General features: G+C 44.8%; 1 protein-coding gene across 2 annotated transcripts in view; it reads left to right on the plus strand.

Moving 5' to 3' along the window:
* The window catches only part of ADARB2 (adenosine deaminase RNA specific B2 (inactive)), a 444,652-nt gene that overhangs the window by 284,685 nt on the left and 135,658 nt on the right, over positions 1–24,309 (plus strand). For both annotated transcript variants that reach the window (XM_048510870.1, XM_048510871.1), the window contains 2 exons: positions 10,172–10,258; positions 22,622–23,529. In XM_048510870.1, coding sequence (XP_048366827.1) covers positions 10,172–10,258; positions 22,622–23,529 — 995 coding nt within the window. The remainder of the gene's footprint in view (positions 1–10,171; positions 10,259–22,621; positions 23,530–24,309) is intronic.

Here is a 24,309-nt window from a genome sequence, read left to right on the forward strand (position 1 = left end):
CTATAGCCTCAGCATCACTATGGACAATAGTCAACCACTGTCACATAGTCCAGTGATCAAGCATCCCTGTCTTTATATCAACCAGTATTTCAAGCATTTAGGCTGTATCTTTCTTGAGCTTCCTTGACATTGTTACCGACTACCAATGATCTGGAACGAGGAAGAGAAAACTCCATGAGTGATGGCCCTGAATTTCAAGTGATGCTGTATGTTAAGGTGGCAGTATGGAAAAGTCACCATGATTGTACCGATCGATCAGCCTTGCTCAGTGGATCATCTGTCTCTCTTTTGTGACAGCTGGATCTTTTATAAATATGTGCCTAAGCTGTCGTTCACAACAAATGCATCTAAGAGGAACTGAGGACCTGAAATCCATGTTTATGCCACTTCCTGCTGTATCTCTTTGGCAAATGTAACATGTGCTTCTATCTGAAAGTGTGTGGGGGGGTCAATATATATTTAGGGTTGCCAGATCCCTGACATCCTGAACTCTGATACTCATGGGGTACAAAGAGTAATACTACAGGGTGGGCAGGATTTGGTGATGCCCCTTTAATTAGCAGTACTAATAGCAATGCATCCATATACAATTAGAAACTGCACTACATGACATCTGTAACTACATATAGTGACAATAAACTATTCGAATCCAAAAAAATTAAAGCTGCCAAGGAAGTTAACTAATCACTAAATGTAAAATTTGAGTTGTTAGTGCCAGATTATGGCCTTCCATCCCCAATTTTCATGAGCAGTAATTACCACAAGCAGAAAAAGTCATCTGAACATGTTGCTGGCAGATGGTCCTAAGATTTTGACCTGCTATCCCTAGAATAAAATCCAAAATCTGATCCCAAGCAACCTTGTGGGTAGGCAACATTTATTTGTTCCAACCAGTGTTTAAAATGCTGGGAGCATTTTTCAGTCAGACTTTGATTGCAGAGCAAAAACGAAAATCAATATCACATTTGTTGATCTGGTGTGTAGCTACCCATGTCTCTTGCTGTTAGGACAAGAAAACAGGAAGTTAGTTAATGCAGATTCTGCTAATTGGAGCATTAACAGGCTAAGCTGGTGATCAGGACCAAATAGGGAGAGACAGTACTTCAAACACGTGGGTCCAAGCCTGAGAAGAGCTCTAAAGGTAAAAATTGGAGCCATGAATTCTGCTAGAAAACAAGTAGGCAACAAGTGTAGCAGTTTGAAAACTGGCATTATATGCCATATATCAGGGGTCCACCTTTAGAATTCTGGAACAGAGTGGCAGGCACAACCTTGGGTTGCCAGGTGCCTCCTGGCAATGGGCGGGGGTAGGGGGTATCAGCAGAGTTTAAAGCGGAGCTACTCTAGTAAGATGTGAAGTCTATAGTCTTCTTGCACTCACTGCAACCTTCTAGCACTCATGGAAAAGAATACTCTCCACTCAAGATGTTCTTTCCATAGGAAGGCTTTTACTTTAGCAGTTGCAAGGTTACACAAATCTATTCTATACAAGATTATAATACTACACAGAACTCTTCAGCAATAACAAAGTTCAACATACACAGAACTTAACTCAGTCTCTCTATCTCAATTCAGCACAGCATGTACAATACATACATCAGGGATACTTTTCCCCACCCACACAACAGCCTCTCATTGGTCTAGAGTTATTGTTGAATTCACCAATCATGTTAAAGGTCAATCTTTGCTACTTTTGCTCCTAGACTGACTGTCTCCGTTCTCTGGGTTTCTGCTAACTTAGAAGATGACCTTCTTGTGAACTTTTCACTCTTTTTTATATATTGTGACACCAGACACAAATGGAGGCCTAGGCTTCAATGTTGTTGGTACATTGATGGCCAAAAGTGATGTCATCATGTCACTAAAAACATCAGAAATGTGCTTGTATTTGGGCAAAAACTGAGTTTTGCCAAAATACCAGAGTATATACCTGGTAACACCCCCACCGGCTGACTGTATGACACCTGGGAAAGACCAAAGTGGGTAATCTGGGGGCGGGGGTCTGGCAACTCTAGCTCAATCACAAAACAGCTGCCATACGAGCCAAAGCCAACCAAAAATGGCTGCCACAAGAGACAGAGCCAACCACAAAATGTCAGGGAGTGAGATCTTAGTAGACAAACTGAGACACACCCATCTGACCTTTGTTCATACAGATTAAAATTAATACCATTTCCTAAACTGTGTAATTCTTTCATTATGTTAATATTCTATGTATTTAAATGTGGGTTGCTATCTACTAACAGCTTTTGGGGAAGCACAGGAAGAGGAGCCCCAAATTGTTGCTTTCAGATTACCTCTCTGCCACCCTGACTAAGCAAAGCTTCTGCCCACAGTAGAAAAGCTATTTAAATATTGCACATCTATGGCAGTATTATTTTGATATCATGTATGGTCCTGAAGCTCCCAGGCATCCCACCAAATATAAAAAGTATGTTTTTTATGAGCAGTCCCCACAAAGGAATATAAATGGGTGTTTGAGCCGACATATCTTGCAAGAGATCCTTCAGCACTTCATAACAGCCCTCTCCAAAACAGCTTAAAAATGTAAGACTCTTTACAGAACGAGGCGTGTTTCATTGTGAAATATTAGGTTTTTATTACTTCTGGTAAACAGCAAAGTTTAAAGGGGGGAAAAATCCCAGTGCGTGAGATGGATTTTCAATAAGAGAGGTAGAGTGTTGTGTTGTTCTCTATTAGATTCTGCGGAAATCAATCTGAAATCTGGTTCAGGCTACTAAAATTAGATCTAAAACTGTTTAATTTGGTTTCAAGAGTGTTTTCCCCCTTTCCATTGCCTAGCCTGAGGGCACAAAGAGATAAAATACCTTGAGTTATTATCACGTTATGGGCACCTCCATCTCTCAGTGAGGATTATACGGTATTATGTATTTTTCAGTAGCTTGGCTTGAGCTGCATTAGCAGTCCACAAATACTGTGTTTTCTTCCACCTTTTTCAAGGTATTTGACCATTCCTCTTTCTCCCACCACTGCCACCACCCCACAGAGAGAGAGAGAGAGAGAGAGAGAGAGAGAGAGAGAGAGAGTGTGTGTGTGTGTGTGTGTGTGTGTAAAATGAAACATAACAAGTAAGGACTGTGTTGCATTCATTTGTTTTGATGGAAGAAAAATGTATCTGACTTTAATTGTATGATGGACGTTTATTTATTCATTCATTCATTCATTCATTTATTATTGGATTTTTATACCGCCCTCCCCCGAAGGGCTCAGGGCGGTGTACAAATAGACATATACAGGCAGGGGAAAGTTAAAACTGGTACCAATATAATACAAGCCCTGTCTCCTCATTAAAACCAATAAACAATAAAAACAATAAACATTGTCAAGGTTGCAAGGAAAGAGCTAGCCATGCTGTAGTGAGTATAATAGAACATGTTCACCATGTTGCCCGCAGGCCAGATACAGGCTGTGAAGTAAACACCTGGTATGACTAACCAAGTTTCAATCCCATATTAAGGAAAAAAGAGTTGATCCCAAAAGAGAGCCATGCCATAGTTCATTGGTACATCTTTGGTGGGGTTTCATTTACGATGGTTGCCAGGTATCCTAAGGTATCTGATCTTGAGAATCATGGAAAAATCCTCAGAGTTCTCCTAACAAATTAGGAGGGGTTAGAAATTGAGTTTGTTGGTGCCTGGTAGAATCAGAAGATGGTACCTGAAGAACTAGGGATACAACCTGATTGTCAGGTGTAGTGAAGACTGATGGTACACTGTGGGGAAAGGGTGCAGAGCAAACAGCAGAAGTTATCCAGTCATGTGGAGACTGGGCTGCTCCCTTGAATGTGGTACCTCACCCTGAGATCATATTCCTTTTCCTGGAGTTCCTAAAAAGAAGGTTCAAACCCTGAAAGTTTATTTCAGAGTTCATACCCCAAGTTCACATGGGAACTTCAGAGGATCCAGGGAAACCCAAGCATAACATACAAAACAATAAAGTTTTCACTAGTCATAGTGATCACATCATTGTATAGTCTAACCCAGGGGTAGGGAACCTGCGGCTCTCCAGATGTTCAGGAACTACAATTCCCATCAGCCAATTGGCCATGCTGGTAGGGGCTGATGGGAATTGTAGTTCCTGAACATCTGGAGAGCCGCAGGTTCCCTACCCCTGGTCTAACCATTTACACAGGATTTCAGTTTACGGGGGTGGGGGAAAACAGTATTTGTGGTGCCAAGAAGATTTTAACTCTGGAAACCTTATATCCTGAAAATCTTGTTAGTCCCTTAAGGTGGTCCTGGACTCAAGTATATATGTAAATTATTTTTAAAGCCTGCGGAGATAGAGAAGGATGGCCACTAAAGTCACGTAGGGCTATCAACTACAAAGAGGGGCCTAGAGTGTCCAGACTTCAGAGATTGGTTTCCCTGGAGGAAGTGACAGATTCAAATGGTGGACTCTGTGGCATCGCTCCCCCCACCCCACCCCCAAACTCCATCCTCCCAAATTCTGCTGCAACTTCCAAGCGGGAGTTGGCAATCCTAAAACTGTGCCACCAACCATTTGGGAACACTTGTGGGAGCTTTGGATTCCTCCAAACGGATTAAATGGTTCCTTTTAGTCTACAGGAGCTTTGGAAACTGGGTACATCTCCTCCTACAAATATGTCCATCCTATAATCTGGAAATTTTGTGTGACTTTCAAATACGGTGCTTGCTCACATATACCCCCAGCTTTAAAACGATCCCATTGAAGAAATCTCCCGCACGAAAAGTAGTTTGGAATAATCAATTAAAACAGGATAATAATTGAAGTCATTCAGTAAAACATTATTAATGCTGATAGGACAGATTCCCAGCGGCCATCTGTCTAATCCTAACTGTTTACTGACAGGTTATTTCAAAACACAATTATTGATAGCACTCATTAACTTCCAAGCAAAAGAGCATGCCACACGATTCCAAAGATTTCCAAGTCTGTGGGCTGGAAAGGACTGCGTTTTCAACTCTGCCTTTCTCAATTATTCGGAATGTTTGTACAGTGAAGATCACTATGTCCATCTTGTTATAGACATATTACATTATTAAACCTTTTGATAGCCAATGTTTATATACCACCTCTTGTGAGTTCACGAGATGGTTTACATAAGAGGATAATTGCAATGTAAACTCTAAAAAGGACAAGATTCCCCAAATCAGCAGTGATGCCAAATATGCTTAAAAGACTCAACAGAAGCAGTAAAAGCGAAAGATCGGTGCAGTGATAAAAACTCAGAAACAGTTTGGGGAAAACATAATGGTAAACATGTTTGTGAAAACAACGGAGAAAAAGTAAAGTGGACGTCTTCCAGAATACAGAGGTGGGATCCAGAAGGTTCTCACAGATTCCCGATAGTAGGTTACTAATTATTTGTGTGTGCCGAAAGGGGGTTACTAATTGGTAATTTTGCCATGTGATTTTTGCCTTAGTTACGCCCCTCCTCTCAGCAGTAGCGCGCAGAACTTGAAGCAGTCTAGCAGGAGGTGCACCGGCATGCGTGGCAGCCTGCGCCTGTGTACATTCATTTCCCGCCCAAGGACCGCCGCAGTGGCTGCGTCTTTGCAACAGCCCCACCCAGGAATGCCCGACCACGCCCCTGTTGTGTCCCGCCCAGCCCCATTGGCGCTATGCCACAGTTTGAATCCCACCACCATGGGAACCTGTTACTAAAATTTTTGGATCCCACCACTGGTGGAATACCTAGAAAAAACATACCATTTGGCAGCAGGAAACATTTTAAACGACTCATGCAGAAAAGACCTAACAGTAAATAGCAAAGGATGGAACTACATACATAATCATTTTTTTTCAATATTATCCAAACTGACTGCTGCCCTGCAGACACCTCTGTTCAATGTCCCTCCCATCTATCTTCTCTTTCTCCACCCAGCCAGTAATTTGTCTCTACTATACACACAGTGCAGTACTTCACTTCGCAGATCTCTCATGGAAAACAGAAACACACGGATCCCAAATTCCTCCCAAATACTACTGCTTTCCCAAATGCAGAGTTAATCTTCCATTGGTCACCTGGTGGCTTCAGACACTAAACAACCACCTTTGTCATCATTACTGACCATTCTGTGTCCTTGTATGAATTAGAACTGCACTGTACTTGAAACAAAAATGTATCTTTTCATTTTGAGCTTTCAGCTGTTCCAAAAATGGAAGTGAAGGTATTCCAAATTACACACTTCCCACTGTTTAATTGTTTAATTTTATTTAATTTATACCCCACCCTTTTCTGGCATGCCAGACTCAGAGCAAAATAATAGAATAGACTATATTGCAGAGGCGTAGCTCCAAGGGGACCAGGGGGTGCGCAATGCACCGGGCACGTGCCCCTGTGGGGGGTGGCGAGGGCATTCTGGGGCCGTTCCAGGGCGCGATGGGGGCGGATGATGCACCAGTGCACTGGGTGCTATTCCCCCTTGCTACGCCTCTGTTATATTCCAATATACATGTAAGATTAAAACATAAATTTAATCAGGCAAACCCGCTGTCTAAGCATGTAATCTAAAGGGAAAGGAGAACTGAGAGGACAACATTTCAGGGGCTTTGATCATCCTTGGATGCCATGAGCTCTATAGGACATGTGATTTGTTTTTATATGGAATTTGATTTAGGATTGGATAACATTAAGGGTGTTCCAGAAAGACTGCTTTTCTAGGGGGGGCATGGTATGTCTAGATCAGGGGTGCCCAACTTCTGGCACTTCAGATGCTCATGGACTAAAATTCCCATCAGCCACTCCTGGCATTGGCCATGCCAGCAGGGGCTGATGGAAATTGTAGTCCATGAACATCTGAAGCCCCAGAGTTGGAAACCCCAGGTCTAGATGGTCCTGGAAGTTGCCCACAATGCAGAGTTTCCCAACTGCTTTTGTACACCAAAATGTATTTTACATGTTCATGAGACGTACTACCTAACTTAGACTTGGCTCACTTCCATTGATGTAGTGATGGCCACAAATATACATAGGTTTGCCAACCTCCAGGTGAGGCCTGGAGATCTCCCGGCGTTATAACTGATCCCCAGACAGTTTTCTCTGGAGAAAATGGCTGCTTTGGAGAATGGATTCTATGGCATTATACTGTGCTGAGATGTCCCCCTTTCCCAAGCCCCTCCCTCCCTAGACTCCACCCCCACAATGATCCAGAATTTCCCAACTCAGCATGGATAACTTTCAAAGGAGACTTAACTGATTCAAGAGGTTAGAAAGAAGACCCTGCCTGCAGAGCTGTTTTTCTGCTTTCAGGGAGCCTTTTCATCTTGAGGTTAGCATTCAGGAATGATCTCCTGCCAGCATGCTGTCCACTGTATTGTCAAAAGCTTTCACAGCTGGAGTCATTAGGGTGTTGTGTGATTTCCAGGCTGTATGGCCGTGTTCTGGTAGCATTTTCTCCTGTGCCTGTGGCTGGCATTTGTGGCTGGCATCTTCAAAGGATGACTGGCATCTGTGGCTGGCATCTCCATCTCCTCTGAAGATGCCAGCCACAGATGCAAGTGAAAAGTCAGGAGAAAATGCTACTAGAACACAGCCATACAGGCCGGAAACCACACAACACCCCAATGCTGTCCATTCTATCACATTAGATTTTTACCACTTCATTTTTCTGCCCGTCATAGACCAGACTTAAACATAATGCTGGTGGGAAAAAAGGATATACCAGTGCAATGGGACATGCATACAAATATCCCATTTAAACTGTTCTCTGCCGTTGTGTGGACAAAATTAGCACACCAGAGATAAGTAGCCTGGACAAGTGTTTTACCAGCATGGTAATCTTGCATGCATGTAAACAGCCCATTTTATATGAGGTGCAAAGATTCATGGGATAGATTTTCCTTGCCTGCCATGGGAGGGAGGAGAGGGAAGGGTGGCATGCAAGGGAGGGGGCCCGGCATCTGGACCTGGCCCACCCACCCTAGCAGAGGAAGAGGAGGGGAGGGAGGGGTGGCATGAAAGGAGGGGGCCCGGCATCTGGACCTGACCCACCCACCTAGCAGAGGAAGAAGAGGGAGAGGGAGGGGTGGCATGCAAGGGAGGGGGCCCGGCATCTGAACATGGCCTACCCATCCTAGCAAAGGGAGGGAAGGGGTGGCATGCAAGGGAAGGGGAGGGAGGGGAGAGGGCCCGGCATCTAGACATGGCCTACCCACCCTAGTGGAGGGAAAGGAGGGAGGGGAGGGGTGGCATGCAAGGGAAGGGGAGAAGGAGGCAGCCTGCAAGGGAGGAGAGGGAGGGAATCAGATTTTCCTTGCCTGTCTCCTTTTAATCAGATTACAGATACTTCGGTTTCAAAGTGGATGGAAGGGTTTGTGGAGTGAGATGAGAAGAGGTGATAGATGAGAAAGCAGATCCCAAAGCATGTCCAGCTGCTCTTTATTGGAAGAGCTGTATAATCATAAGGTCCTGTCCGGCAGAGATAAAGCACAAACAGTAGTTCCTTTTGGAAATATGCCAAATCATACAGGGTGCAGCAGTGAGTTAGTCTGGCTGTTGCCGTTGTGCATCTGATGAGGTAGACCTCATTGGATGATCTTCCGGGTGCCACAAGACTTGTTTTTTTTAGCATCAGCAGGCCTAGAACAGCCACTTTTCTAAAATGAATTGATTACATGATACGCAACCTTTTTGGCCTGAACCTTGGGGAAAATCTACTCATGTGGATGCTGGTGGTGTGTCAGCAGTCAACTATAATAGGTTGAGACAGCTTGTATGTGAACATGGAGCAAGCCAAACCCCAACAGCTCTGAAACTGCCCTAGGGCCTGACCTGGGACACAACTGGCAACTCCGTCGATCCTAGGGGTGATGAAAGTCATAAGCCATATCCATCACCTTTGCCGTTAACCTCCATGACTTATTTGTTGGCCTTCTAGGGCAATACATTCTGAAACAAGGATGCTAGATTGATGGATCACTGCTGTGATCTGGCATGGCTGTTTTTATGTTCCTGTGATGCTGTCCCTAGCAGGGCTGCCCGTGCCACAGGGGCCATCCTCCCTTGTTTGGGTGGTGAACTGACCCTGTGCACTAAGTGAAGCATTCTGGCCTGTTGTCGTTCAGCACATTTGGTGAAGGTTGCCTACCACCCAGTAGGGTTTTCAAGGCAAGGGATTTCAATAGAGGTGGTTAGCCATGGTCTGCCTCTTCATAGTAACCTCTGGGTTCCTTGGTGGTCTCCCATCCAAGTACCAATCTGGGCTGACCCTTATTAGCTTCTGATGCCTAGCTTGGGCCATCCAGGCCAAAACATTGGTGTTAAAGACAGCTGTGAATCACCCACCGGCTGCGGTTGCTTCTGGGGGTGGGATGGGTGGAGCCAACGTGACCACTTCCACTTAACTGAGGGCGAAGCTGGGCTCCGGGCCATAAGCAAGGCTGATCGCCACTGTGAGTGGGAGGGCAGATTGACCCTTAAAGGGGAAAGCCCTCCTTGTTCTGGCCATGTGCTTCGCCAGCCGGCGATTTGCCCACCCACCTCTCCCTGGGATTATTTGGTTGTTGCATGTTTCTGTCATAGCCATTCGGCGGTGGCGCATGGGTAATGATCTGGAAGTGCCGATGGCGGCAAGAGGCAACCTCCCTGCCGAACCGGCAAATGGGGATCACCTCTTGCCAGGAGCATCCGCCCGGCAGAGCCCTTCAGCAGAGCCGGTCTACAGGGCATCCGCTTCATTGGAGCTTCTCACGGCGAAGCAGACAAGCCAGACCCATGCTACACCTCACGCTTCTGTTTTTGGTTGGCTAATAAAATGGCTATGGCCAAAATGTTTATCCCAGCAAAGAGTCCAGTGTGGTTATTGGAGAGGATTCACCCAGATGGTTCCCACCCTCAGAAGGCAATGCCACTATCAATATAGATGGCATTTTTCAGAGTCTCCAAACAGAAACCAGAAATCTTTACCCTAGGCATGTACAGTCATGCATTTTGATATTGGGGAAATCAGTGGAGGAGGAGAAATTATAAGGTGGGAATGAGGCCAGGGTACTGACAAGGAGCTAGAGCAGCTACACAAGTGTAAGTGTGGTTGCAGACAGGGCTGAATCCAACTTAGCCTCCTGCAAAATTTGTGAGTACCAGTTGGTGCAAAAGAAATATGCCGAGGAGAGGAGAATCTGAGCAAAATCTCACAAGGATCTACTTTTTGTTTTCTCGTTTCAGAAAAAGTGAGCATTTTGTCAACTTTCATCGCACCCTTCAAGTATTTAAGTCCTGCCGCGGCCAACATGGAAGATGAAGACAATTTAAGTAAGCAGTTTCTCTACTTCATTTGGAGGTGAATAGTGAAACCAACAGGAAGTTTTGCATGTCATGTACATGTGGCTGAGGACAAATCTTGCCATTCGATTCATACGCAGAATGTTAACAGCCAATTTGATCCTCATTTTGGTCCGGTAGAAAGCAAGCCTGAAGTCTACCATGTTGAAAAGAGCCCATTCAACCTGCCATTTTTTGCCCATAAGATGTGAGGCAGAATTCTATCACATTTGCACAGATAGTGAACCACTTATTCAAGAGGTCCTGCTGGTATCCAAGGTTGGATACGGCTTCCTACAACTGGAAGCTGTATTTCTTCACATACTTTTCTACCAGATTCATAAATTCTGAAACAAGGATGCTAGATTGATGGATTTGTTGAAGCAGCGGCTTACTCGTGAGTAGACCACCTTGCAGGATGCAATGCAAACAAGAACCGAAAAACACACAGTCACCAGTGCAGTTCTGTTTATTGCTAACTACTGTCAAAGTGCTCCGCCAGACCACAGGTGTTTCCAGGCACACATCACCCTGTTGTCTGTGCTTACTATATACAATTGAGGTGCCAATCAGGTGCCCATGTCTTATCTGTCTTTGCACACGGTACACAGTTGTGCACACAGCCCTAATTATGCACACGGCACCTGCTGGAAGGAGGGTCCGCCTGTCATCTAGATTTTGTCCATCTAAACACATGTTCTGACAGGATTCTCTATGGATTCTCTGTGAATTCTCTATGAATTATAGTTTAATGTTGTATTTGACCCCTGGGAGTAATATAAGAATTGGCATTTAATATGCAGTTCTTGATCCTTCTCTGGGTGCACTCGGTTTAGGGGCTTTGGCTTGGGCGTAGAGCATTTGTTTCATACGCAGAAGATCCTGGGTTTGACCTCTGGCATGTCCACTTTAAAAGGTCAAGTAGTAAGGGTGAAAGTCCTTTACTTTAGACTCTGGAGAACTGCTTCTAGACAGAATAGACAGTACCAACCTGGATAAATGTTAGATTCTACACTGAGGCAGAAAAATAATGAAATGTACAGGTGTAGGATGAGTGACACCTGGTTTGATAATAGTACATGTCAAAGGAATCCGGGAGTCCTAGTAGACCACAAACTGAACATGAGTCAGCAGTGTTATGTGATGGCTAGGAAAGCCAATGCAATTGTGGGATGCATCAAAAAGAGTATAGTGTCTAGATATAGGATCTCGGAAGCCGAGGGCCTGAACTATACCCCATCAAGTTTCTGTCAGCATGGCCAATTGGCCATGCTGGTAGGGGCTGATGGGAATTGTAGTTCCTGAACATCTGGAGAGCCGCAGGTTCCCTACCCCTGGTCTAGATCAAGGGAAGAAGTTGTACCATTCTACTCTGCATTGGTCAGACTTCACCTAGAGTACTGTATTCAGTTCTGGGCACTGCAATTTAAGCAGGATATTGACAAGCAGGAAGGGGTCTAGAGGAGGGCAACCAAAATGGTAAAAGGTCTGGAATCCATGCCCTACGAAGAGAGACGTGGGGAGCTGGGGATGTTTAGTCTGGCGAAGCGAAAGTTAAGGAGGGGGGGACATAGCTATGTTTAAATATTTGAAGGGATGTCATGTCGAAGAAGGAACAAGCTTGTTTTCTGCTGCCTCAGAGACTAGGACACAGAGTAATGGATCCAAGGTGCAGGAAAAGAGATTCCACCTATACATTAGAAAGAACTTTCTGACCATCAGGGCTGTTCAACAGTGGAATTCACTGCCTTGGAGAGTGGTGGAGTCTCCTTCTTTGGAGGTTTTTTAAACAGAGACTGGATGATCACATGGCAGGAGTGCTTTGATTGTGTGTTCCTACATGGTATTGTGTGTTCCTGCATTGTGTGTTCCTACATGGATTTGATGGCCCTTGTGCCAATTCTATGATTCTGTGGATAAATCTGTGCTCTGACTCAGTATAATGTGTATGAGTCCATGCACTGTGCAAGAGCCATTGACCATTGTACAATTCCACACTGCTTGCAAGTGAATGTGAATGAAGCAACCATGAGTAGGTGGTGCCAATCATATGCATTTTCCCCATCTGATTCATCGCTGGTTTGGGATTAAGGGATGTACTCATTGTTCCTTCACTCACATAGAGGCTTCCCCAGAGAAGTGACTCCTGTGCTAGTCTAGGAATGTGTAAATAGAGCCATGTTCCAATTCAGAACCAGTCTTGTACACCAGCTCTAAGGTTGGAGATAAGCATGCTCCAGTTGCAAGGACCCACCACTGCATCTCCATCCTGGGACAGCAGCACCAGGTGGATTGAGATGAGGTGCGGAGGTGCAGGGAACAGGAAGTCCAAGTCAAAACAGGAAGTCTAAATCAGAAGGGACATGCTGCTCCCCGTCCCCACCTTTTCTGTCCTCGCCAAAATCACTGACCAGCAACATTACAAAAAATTGAAACCAGCAAGGTAATATCCTCATATCCCCTATCACCCAAATCCTTTCCACTTGTACACTGTGCTGCTCTCTGCAAGACTGGAAACAGTGAAACGAGAGAGAAAAATGGAATAACCAGGAGCCAAGTGGCTCTTGGTGGAGAGCATGTGGCGTATTATCATATTCATCAGCCCCAACATTAATTTTTAGGCATCGTCTTACCTTCTTGTGGTAGCAGACTGTTGGGTTTTGGAAAAAGAGGAAGGAAGCGCTCAAACCCAACGAGGCGCTTCTGTTTATTTCAGACTCAGCTACCAGATGGCTCCCTGAACCAGCTGGGGAACAATGAGGAGCTGTCCTCTTAGAAATGACGGGCGAAGAAAGTGCATTTGTCTCTGGGAAGCTGGTAATCCACTTTTGTATTCTCTGCACTCCTACGCGCTGGTACATGTGTGCAAATCTGTCGGCGTGATAGGGCTCCAGTGTGCCTAAGGTTGGCACCACACATAATACCAGGGGGATTTTTTTTTAAAGTCCTTTTAACCCGCTGTTGCTTGGACTGTTCTGTCTTTCGTTTCGGAGATGTCATCATTGCTGGTTCTATCATTATGGCAAGCCACCTGCTGCTTCTCCTCCCAGGTCACCTGCTGCAGGCACATTTCTCCCAAGAAGGGTTCCAGACCAGTGCTTCCAATCAGGGCCTCTTCCAAGTTTTGGGAAGCCTTGGGCTGAGAATGCCAAGCCCCGCCCCCTGCTGACTACTGGGCCCTCATTCTTTCCCCCCGCACATGCCCCCACCTGCCTGCAAAATCCACTGTTTGCAAGCATACCAGAAATGATGGCCATGAAACCTTCTGCCCTCTGCACATGGCATGAAAGAGATGGGCAGGAACTAGCAAGCTCTGTGCAAGAAGGGCAAAGAGGAATGGCTCTTGCATGCTCGTGAAATGGAAGGTCATCCTTTGCCAAGGATGTAGTAAGGGGGGGTTCTCGGGTTCAACCCCCCAATCATGTCCAAAAGCTCCTCAACAACCGCTTGTGGGTTTTGGCAGCGGATTCCAGCATCAGAGAGGTCGCTGGGCAGGGAGGGACGCAAAACTCAGATTTTGCACCAGGCTCCATGTTCCCTCTATGCCTCTGCCCAGAGGGGAGGTCAGAAGGAATTGCCAGCTGCCGGCTTGGATCCCTTGGTGGGGGGCAGGGGAGGGCAGGGCGGGGGAGTCTACCATCCCCGGCCTTGGAGAGCTGCTTTTATAAGCTTAGGCTGGGGTGGGCTTGCAGGTGGCCATTCTTGGGGTGGCGTGGGGTGTGGCCCCACCCCCGAACCCTCCCATAAAAAATCTATACCTATGTCCCTGTCCTTTGCCATTCTGAAGGCCCAGGCAACAAATCCAGCAGAGTCCATTTGCCTTTCCGAGTGTAGTAAGCCAGGACAATGTCAACTTTCTCACGTGCTCTTGATTGCAGACCAAGTTGTAGCTTGAGAGTGATGAGTGACTAGCAGTTATTTAAAACGCTGCCCGTAAATGCTTTACTCCAGTTTTCCCAACCAGAAACAGCTGGCCAAAGTAGGCCACTCAAAGAACAACTCCTTCCTCCCCGATCCCAATTGCTTTCTTTAGGATGCAGCTTCTCTGCTAAAGAATGTGGGGTCAGTTTTCACAGCTGATGCAAACTTTGCCTCTTGAGCCATTGGACCAGTTTGCACACTCCATGAATCGCTTTTGATTTTGTGTCATTTGCTATCTAGAGCATGTGCCTTGTTTCAAAAGATGTGCACATTCATGTTCAGAACAGTTGCATGGCACCCCTAAAGTTGCCAGGCAGTCTGCTTCTGGCAATCCTTTAAGCATTTGAAGGTATGGTATAGGGAGCAGAGGTGTCATGCAGTGCTTGTGTGGTTATGCCATTTCCAGGTGAAAACCCAGAAGTGGTGCCATGTGATCCTCTAGGAATTCTCCCAGTCTCTATGGTAAAGTCTGTAGAGATTAGGGATAGTTGTTGAGTGTTCCGAGGAAGGTCATTCTCCCTGCCTCCATTCTTCTCCCATGGTGAAAGCACACAGAAAATGGTAAGGACACAAGCCTGGGCAAGCCCTTGTTGGGACTGTACCACTTTACACAGCAGGCAGGTGCGGAGCCAAGTACAGAGCCTTTGGTGTCATTTGTCCTGCATCTTGTCACAAAATGACTGTAAGATGAATGTGTCCTTTGATAATCAGTGTTGATGCAATTGATACCCACTTCATATTCAAAAAAGATTTATCCTTTCAAGAGGTTTTGAAATGAAGAGGTTTCCAATTCCTTTCCTCACTGAAATTTTGGACTGCCAGGCAGCTGAATAACCTTCATCAGGAACAATATTATCGCTTCAAATGTAGCGTGGAGTATCGGATGGCTAGTTCTTCTGAACCCTTATGACCTGGAGACAAAGGCAGTGTCATTATTAGTCAGGCATTACAGTTCTCAATAGCTCTTGATGATGCAAGCGCTCCGGGTTAACACTCCCATGCATAATGACCAGAAAGGAGAGAGGGAGGTGGATGTGAGCGAGGGGAAGGAGCGAAAGAGGAAGGCAGGAATGTAGGAGAGCTGCTTGCCAATTTACAGATAAATACATTTCGCTCGCTGCTCATTTTCATCCTGATAAATGGGATTCTATTAAGATGAGAGGACAGAGTATTTCTGTAGCCCAGTATAAACAGATCTGTGCATCCCATTCAGATGCCAGTGTAAATACGCTAAATGAATGGAAAAGGGCCAGAAGGATCTTGCTCGCTGGCTCTGAGGCTCTGATGTCCATGCATTTATCCCAGCCTATGCTGTAGGTATACAGTCTTACTCTGTGTTTCTGCACCTCCTTGGTTCTTTCATTCCGTTCCTCCTCCAGACAACGGCAAGCTCGGGACCAAAGGAGCCTACCATCCCGTTTCCTTATTGCAATTCCATGTTTAAGCCTGCATGAAATCTTGGATTCTTCACTTATTATAATTTAGGATTAACTGTCTTCCATGTTATGGATGTCCCATCATCCCCTGCCAGCATGATGCTGGCAGGGGATGATGGGAACTGTAGTCCATAGCATCTGGAGGGCCACAAGTTTGGCACCTTAATAATTCCCTACGATTTTTTTAAAAGACATATTCCTAAAAAGATTAAACTGAAAACTTCTTATGGTAAATACAATCCATTAATTATACTTCTGGGATGGACCACATTTCCATATTGAATGTATGAACATGCCAGAACCTGGTTATATTTCTGCGCAGTGGAGAATCATTTGAAGAAGAGTTGGTTTTTGATAACTCTCTTTTCCCTGCCTTTAAAGGGTTTCAGAACAGCTTACAATCACTTTCCGTTCCCCTTCTTTACAACAGAGATAGGGGGTGGGGGGGGGCTGAGAGAATTGTGAGGTGGGGGGCTGAGAGAGTTCTGAGAGAACATTAACTGGCTCAAGGTCACCCAGCAGGCTTCATGTAAAGGAGTGGGGAAACATACCTGATTCACCAGATTAGAGTCCAGCGCTCATATGAAGGAGTGGAGAAACAAATTTGGTTCTCTACATTAGAACCCACCATTCTTAACCACTACACCAATAGTATAACAATGCAGCCCTAAGCATAGCCTCACCCTTCAAAATCCATTGAAGTCAGCATGCTTAGAAAGGCGTAACTCTGCTCCAGACTGTACAGCACTTCACTTGTAATTCCTTCCAACGCCGCCTCCTCCTTCCTCTAAATATAATATTTGGGGGGAATTTTCAACAAAGTCCTAGCTACAGATAATAAGAATGATAGTGATCTTCAAATTTTGCATCTTTTCTTATGTGTAACCTTGGACTCTATCTTCAAGTTTTAGTGCTCTTCCCTTACTAAAAGAATTCTATTATCATTTCTCACAGTAAATATCTCATCTACTTCAGCACCAGAGAAGAAATGTACATATCTGTAAGGGGCATGATTTTGTAGTAGCTATACAGAGGTTCCATTAACAGCAGGTTTCAAAGAGATTGGATTTCAAAGGCAGCTCAAAATATGATGCAATTTAGTTGAATCCACCAGTCATGACATAACTTGAAATCACTAGGCTTTCTTTCTTTCTTTTGGGATATTGTGGTTTAATTTAGGCTGTTCTGATTCTTCTCATATGGGCAGCCAATATAGTCAAAGGGTTGCATTGTGGGAAATGCAGTCCAACCGTGAGAATCTCTAGGAATCTCACTTTCTATGGTTGTTCGAATGATGTTTATCTTGCATGTCAGGCCGTGTGGCCTAATATTTCTATTTTAAGCTGCATAAAGGCATCATTTGTTTCATTTATCTTTTTAATCTCATCTTTCTGTAGGCTGGCAGCTTGCAAAATTAAAAGCAACAAATCCTTTTAAATCGATGCTGCCTATAAAAGCAATAACAATATCTTTTTTAAAAACAAGTCATCGCCAACAATCAAAGACAACATAAAAACCACTCAGCATCAACTTCAGATTTTGATCAAAAGATAAGCAAAAGGGGAAATGCTGCAATTCCCACAGGAAGTTATTCCAATCTTGATAGATAGCTGAAAAAGCCCTTCTCCACCCTGTCTTTGCTAGAAGGGATTCTGAATAAGACTTTGCCTATGGTTATTGTTCGGAGCGTTGCAACAACGCCTTACGATACATTAACATAAGGAAAGCCTTATGTTGAATCAGACTATTGACACACATAGCCCAGGTGGTTTTCAAGATCTAAGAGAGAAGCCTTTCACAACTATGAGATCTTTTTCTGTCTCTGCTGTCATTCAGCTTTGGCCCTCCCCCACGGGCAGACATATGCAGGTTCAGCCATTCCAAAATCATCAAAGTTGTCCTTGAACTCCTTCCAAATGTGGTATGCGGAAGGTCTCAGCAATTTACCAGCAGATGTGAGAGACCACCTGTTCATTTCAACAGGGGCAGCTGATAAATATGTGCATTCAAAGGAAGCCTGCTTCCACCACTGTTAGCAAAATGGATCTGTAGCTTAGGTAGGATCCAAAGGTTCTGTTTTGCTACCACTGAAGGCTTCCTCTGGTGCAGGAGCTGTGTTCCCCCTGGGAAGACACTTCGTGCTGGAGAAAGATTGCACCAGAAGAAGGCCCCATCATTAGTGGAATAGGACCTTGCGATCCAAACCTTAACTTCTCAGGTGGGGGCTGGAGATCTCTCAGAATTACAGCTGCTCTCCAAATGGCAGAGATCAGTTCAGGAAGAAAATGGCTGCTGCGAAGGATGGACTCTGTGGCATTGCACCCAGCTGATGCCTCTCCTCAAACCTTGTCCCCCACAGGCTCCACCCTAAAATCTACAAATATTTTCCAAGCAGGAATTAGCAACCCTATTCCCAGTATAAAACATAGGACAATTTCACTCTGGTCTTCTGTCCTACACTGAAGGGAGATTCTCTTCAGGACAGAGCTTCTGTTATGGACGCCTCCCTTCCCCCCACTCACACTCGCTGTGGGGTAGATTCCATAATCTTCACTGTTTGTGAGAGCAGGCAAAGAGTGACCTTTTCCACTGCCTCGCAGGGAAGATAACACAAATGGCCCTGTGTTCTTCTTTGCTTCGGGCTTTTTTGTTCCACCTCCCCTCCCCCGCTCTACTTCTACCCTCCCCAATGATTGGGAGGTCTTTTTAAAACTGTATTTCAACTTGAAGCATTTATACCATATCAAAATAATGATAGATCTAATACAGGAATATTAAAATACTAAGCAATATCAAAATAACAAGCCTCTCTCTCCTCCCGTGGCAGCACCAGCAGCAGTCGGGGGGGGGGGGAGAATATCCATCGTAGGACATGGTCCCCTTCTTCAGCAGAGTGTGGTCCATGGAATATCTTTGCCTCCTTCATTTGGGTGGGGGATTGTTTTTGGAAAGGGGCCACAATATCAATATAACAGCAATTGAAAGGGCTTTAACAAAGCCAGCCATCTTGCAACTACTGGGTGAGTTGAAATGTGTGCCTTTAAGAGTGAGTTGATGGGCAGTGTTAAGAGGACCAGGAAAAGAAACCTGGGAGAGCTCAGCAGGCAAGCCACACAGCAGGGAGTGGGGTGCCTCCTCAAATGTAAACAGAGATCCCACTACAACCTCACTGCAGAATGAAGAGCCCTAAAGAAGGTGTTTTATGCGTTATAAGCCATAATAATTGCATTGGCTCATAGAATCAAGACTGACCAGTGCTGTGGAAATAGTACTGGTGACCAGATTTGTATAATCAGATACTCAAAATTCCTATGTTGGGATGTGACCACGTTTATTTTAGTAACATTAAGATAAGGCCAGAGAAAACTTTCAGACCTTAAAGGGAATTGGTTTTTATGTTCTCAGAACTGGTTAGGCTATGTGTTCATGGCAGAATATGAAGACCTAAACATGAATTTTCTATATTCACGAATGCATGCAACCGGCATGGAAGGAGGGGTGAGAGAGTGAAACAGAGATTTGAAAAGGCAATATGAATTATAAATACAAACAACCCCCTGTGTTTTCTTATTCAGTGGTGCAGAATCAATACAAATTCTTTTCAAACCTGAATAGAGTGTGAAACAAGAGCTATCTTTCACTCCATGCTTCCCGACTTCAATATCATTATATACAATAATTGGGTCTGTAAAAACCTATTAGAGAGAGAGAGAGAGAGAGAGAGAGAGAGAGGTATGGATCTGAGAACAGACCCTACTTTTCTGTAAGCAGTTCTAAATCTGGTAACAAAATGTGTGTCGGGTGGTTGTTTTTTTTTTTTTGTTTTAGTTTTAATAAGTTTGTGTATAAAGAAATCATCTCTGTGAAAGTATGATAGGTGACTGCCCCACAACGAGAAACACTTCTCACCATGACATACCTTTTAAGATGCTAGCCATAGATATGGGCAAAACATTAGAAACAAAAACTAACAAATCACAGCCACACAACTCAGAAAACCCACAATAGCCAGTTGATTCCAGCTGTGAAAGCTCTGGACAATACTGTGATATATTTGTTTCTTAGTTTGTTTAAAGAGGGACAGTGTCATTATGTTGGCCCCCAAGGACAGGAGATTAAGAGGAAATAAAATGCAAGCCAATTCGGTGTAGTCCGCAGAATGTTTATTTATATAATTTCTTTGAACCCAAAGCAGCTTCTTCTCTCCTCTACTTTTTCCTCTAAACAACCCTGCTAGGTTGGTTAGGCTGAGTGTGTGACTGACCCAGTCAGCTTCTATGATAGAGCAGAGATTATAACCTGGGTCTCACGGATCATAGTCCACTACTCCAGACTGGCTCTCAATATTGGTTGGGAGGAACTGGCAAGCGACTGCAAAGTTCACAGAGTGACGTGATAGTGGCATCCTAACTAGACTTACACCCTTCTTTGTACATTGAATAAATGAGCTTAGAAGGATCTAAGTGGCATAATGGTTAAGAGCAGGTGTGCTCTAATCTGGAGGAACCAGGTTTGATTCCCCGCTCTGCCGCCTGCGCTGTGGAGGCTTATCTGGGGAATTCAGATTAGCCTGTACACTCCAACACATGCCATCTGGGTGACCTTGGGCTAGTCACAGTTCTTCTGAGCTCTCTCAGCCCCACCTACCTCACAGCTGTTTGTTTGTTATTGGGAGGGGGGTAAGGAGTGTGTAAGCCCCTTTGAATCTCCTACAGGAGAGAAAGGGGGGATATAAATCCAACTCGTACCTTCAGGACCGCATTACCCCATATGTCCCGGTTCGACCTCTGTGTTCAGCAGAGGCCAATTTACTGGAGATCCCTGGCCCCTCAATGACGCGGCTGACCTCCACTCGGGCCAGGGCCTTTACGGCTCTGGCTCCGGCCTGGTGAAACACTCTACCACCAGCTGTCCGGGCCCTGCGTGACCTTGGGGAGTTCCGCAGGGCCTGTAAGACCGAGTTGTTCCACCGGGCCTTTGGAGAGACCAGCCGCTGATGGTGCCTCTGCCCCCCCCCCCCCGTGATTACAGGGGTCCCTAATATCATCGGAACCCATTATTCCTTTCTGGGGAGGGTTGTAATGGGTTCATGGGACATGGTTTTAGAATGTAACTGTTTTAAATTGTATGTATGTTTTTTATACCGTATATACTCATGTATAAGTCGAATTTTTCAGCACATTTTTAATGCTGAAAAAGTTCCCCTCGACTTAAACGCGGGTCATTAAATTTTTGTGTGTTTTTACTTTGCCAGCCAGCAGGGGGCGCAGTTTTTATGCTAGCGACACCAAAATTTCAGGGTACCCTCAGAAGACACTCCTGATGATACCAGCTAAGTTTGGTAAAGTTTGGTTCAGGGGGTCCAAAGTTATGGACCCCCAAAGGAGGTGCCCCCATTCCCCATTGTTTTCAATGGGAGCTATTAGTAGATGGGGCTACCCTTTTGAGGGTCCATAACTTTGGACCCTCTGAACCAAACTTCACCAAACCTGGCCGGTCTCATCAGGAGAGTCTCTTTATGATACCAGCCAGGTTTGGTGAAGTTTGGGTCAGAGGACCCCCAAAGGGGATGCCCCATCCCCCATTGTTTACAATGGAAGCTAATAGTAGATTTTCCATTTCTGATAATATCCCTCTTAAAATCTAAGTTGGGTTACATTTGGACATACAGATGATGATGAGGAATCCAGTTTTGGAGGATTTTAACTCTTCTGTTTTAGCTTGGTTGCTGGTTGAGCTAAGGTTTTTGTACTTTTAAAGTTATTGTTGATACCATATTGTTCTTGTTGACCCTTTTTTCCACTTGCAGAGCTAGTTTACTGTTTTTCTTTGAAATAAATATTCAAAAGCATTTAACCTACTGATGCCTCAATTGATGTAATTTTATTGGCATCTATTTTTATTTTTGAAATTTACCAGCAGCTGCTGCTGCATTTCCCACCCTCGACTTATACACGAGTCAATAAGTTTTCCCAGTTTTTTGTGGTAAAATTAGGTGCCTCGACTTATATGCCGGTCGACTTATACGCGAGTATATACGGTATATAATATTTTATATTGTTCACTGCCCTGAGCCCTTCGGGGATAGGGCGGTATATTAAATCTAAATCTAAATAATAATAATAATAATAATAATAATAATAATAATAATAATAATAATAATAATAATAATAATAATAATAATAATAATAATAATAATAATAAACAACAACTCTTCTTCTTCTCTGCTTAGGATAGTGCTACAAGTGAAGCAGATTGTTTGCTTGGGCAGCTTACCTCCTTCTCAGTGGAGACCCAAAAGACTTACGAAAGTATAATTTAAATGCACAAACAAGGGTAGTATAGTAAACTGCATCCTGGCTGGCTGCTGGATCCATTGGGCCGCCTGACGCAAAGCCATAGGCTGCAAGTTGTGGATGAAGAGTCAAGGGCCAACAGCCTTAGGACTTATCCCACAAGGATTCTGCCTCTGGCTATGCCTAATCTTTAGTGCCTTCAAACAGGAAGAGAAGTAGAAGCTCGACCGAGCAGCTGGCAGAGATATTTCAAAGAAGAGTTTGGATTTATAGAGGTGTTTGGATTTATACCGCACCTTTTTCTCTTGTAAGGAGACTCAGGGCAGCTTACAAGCTCCTTTCCCTTCCTATCCCACAAGCTCCTTTCCCTTCCTATCCCCTTGTGAGGCAGGTGGGGCTGAGAGAGTTTGAAGAGCAGTTCTAAACTGTGTAAGAACTGGGAATCAAACCCAGTTCCCCAGATTAGCATCCACTGCTCTTAATCGCTACACCACACCGGCTCAAAAGTTTCACCTCCCTTCCTAAAAGGGCCTTTGTTTAAAATAGCTATGTTATATTGGCCATCCCTAAGCTATTTGAAACCACCGGTACAACTTCATTGAGAACATTAGTGAACTCTCTTCTTCATGGTCTTGATCTTAGACGTCACAATGACATCAATAATGTTGGCGGGCTTCTTTTTTTTTCTGTTTTGCTAATAGGTACAAGCAGCGCAGAGGTGAAGGAGAACCGCAACATTGGCAACCTGGAAGATCATCCAATCACCTCTAATGAAAGGTCAAAAGTGGGAGTTTCCAGCCTCAAAAGGAAAAGGCCCCTAGAAGAGGGCAACAATGGGCATTTCTGCAAACTCCAACTCATCTGGAAGAAGGTCTCTTGGTCAGTAACGCCAAAGAATGCTCTGGTCCAGCTACATGAACTTAAACCAGGTTTACAATACAAAATGGTGTCTCAGACAGGCCCAGTCCATGCTCCAGTATTTGCAGTTGCTGTGGAAGTAAACGGACTTACGTTTGAAGGCACCGGACCAACAAAAAAGAAGGCCAAAATGAAGGCGGCTGAATTGGCCCTGAAGTCTTTCGTTCAGTTTCCCAATGCGTGCCAAGCTCATTTTGCCATGGGGAATTGCTTCAACCCTTCCACAGACTTTACATCAGACCAGGCAGACTTTCCAGATACTCTGTTCAAGGAGTTCGAACCATCGACGCGCAGTAAGGACTTCTCGGTCTATAAGCCTATGAATAATGAATTGCTTTCCACGGCTTACCGGCACGGGAGATTCCTCTACCACACCTTGGACTTAATGGGCCACGGTAAACAAAACAAGCGCAAGATGGCTTCCAGCACAGAGAGCGAAAAGAACCCCGTGGTGTTACTCAATGAGCTGCGGTCGGGACTGAGGTACGTCTGCCTTTCGGAGACTGTGGAGAAGCAACATGTCAAGAGTTTTGTGATGGCAGTAAGAGTGGATGGGAGAACATTTGAAGGCTCGGGACGTAGCAAGAAGCTGGCCAAAAGCCAAGCAGCACAGGCTGCGCTGCAGGCCCTCTTTAACATTCGGCTGCCCAGCCACATTCCCGGCAGGAGTAAATGTAATCATTTGCCACAGGTGAGAGCTCTCAGGTAGTCGCCAACCGAGCTGAAGGGATGCTTTAAGATTAATGTCATTTGTTGTTCTTCCAGCTGTAAATTGTGACTGTCTCAGAATCCTCTCCTCACAGCAAAGTAAGTATTGTATTGCAGCAAACCCCTTTTCCCTCAAAGAGGGCACATGTAAAAATCTTTGCATGTATTTACCTTCAGGATTACTTTACCTAATGGACAAAAGGGGTAATTTCCCAGGGCCCACGTCCATTGGGGCTCACCACAAATGCGAGAAAGAAGCATGGTATATTGGTGCGCAGGCAATACACATAGAGGGAAAGTGGAGCTCAACATGGTGAATCTGCCCTCATTCACAGCCAGCACGTTGTAGTGATTAAGAGCGGTGGACTCTAATCTGGAGAACTGGGTTTGATTTCCCCACTCCTGCACATGAAGCCTACTGGGTGACCTTGGGCTAGTCACAGTTCTCTCAGAACTCTCTCAGTCTCACCCACCTCACAAGGTGTCTGTTGAGGAGAGAGGAAGGGAAGGAGTTTGCAAGCTGTATTGTCGAAGGCTTTCACGACCGGAATCACTGGGGTGTTGTGTGGTTTCCAGGCTGTATGGCTGTGTTCTAGTAGCATTTTCTCCTGATGTTTCTCCTGCATCTGTGGCTGGCATCTTCAGAGGACCTGATGGTAGTAAAACACCATCAGGTATATGGTATATATACCCCACTTGTTTTACTACCATCAGATCCTCTGAAGATGCCAGCCACAGACGCAGGAGAAACATCAGAAGAAAA

The sequence above is a fragment of the Sphaerodactylus townsendi genome, linkage group LG11 (genome assembly GCF_021028975.2).
Source record: "Sphaerodactylus townsendi isolate TG3544 linkage group LG11, MPM_Stown_v2.3, whole genome shotgun sequence".
Taxonomy (NCBI): Eukaryota; Metazoa; Chordata; class Lepidosauria; order Squamata; family Sphaerodactylidae; genus Sphaerodactylus; species Sphaerodactylus townsendi.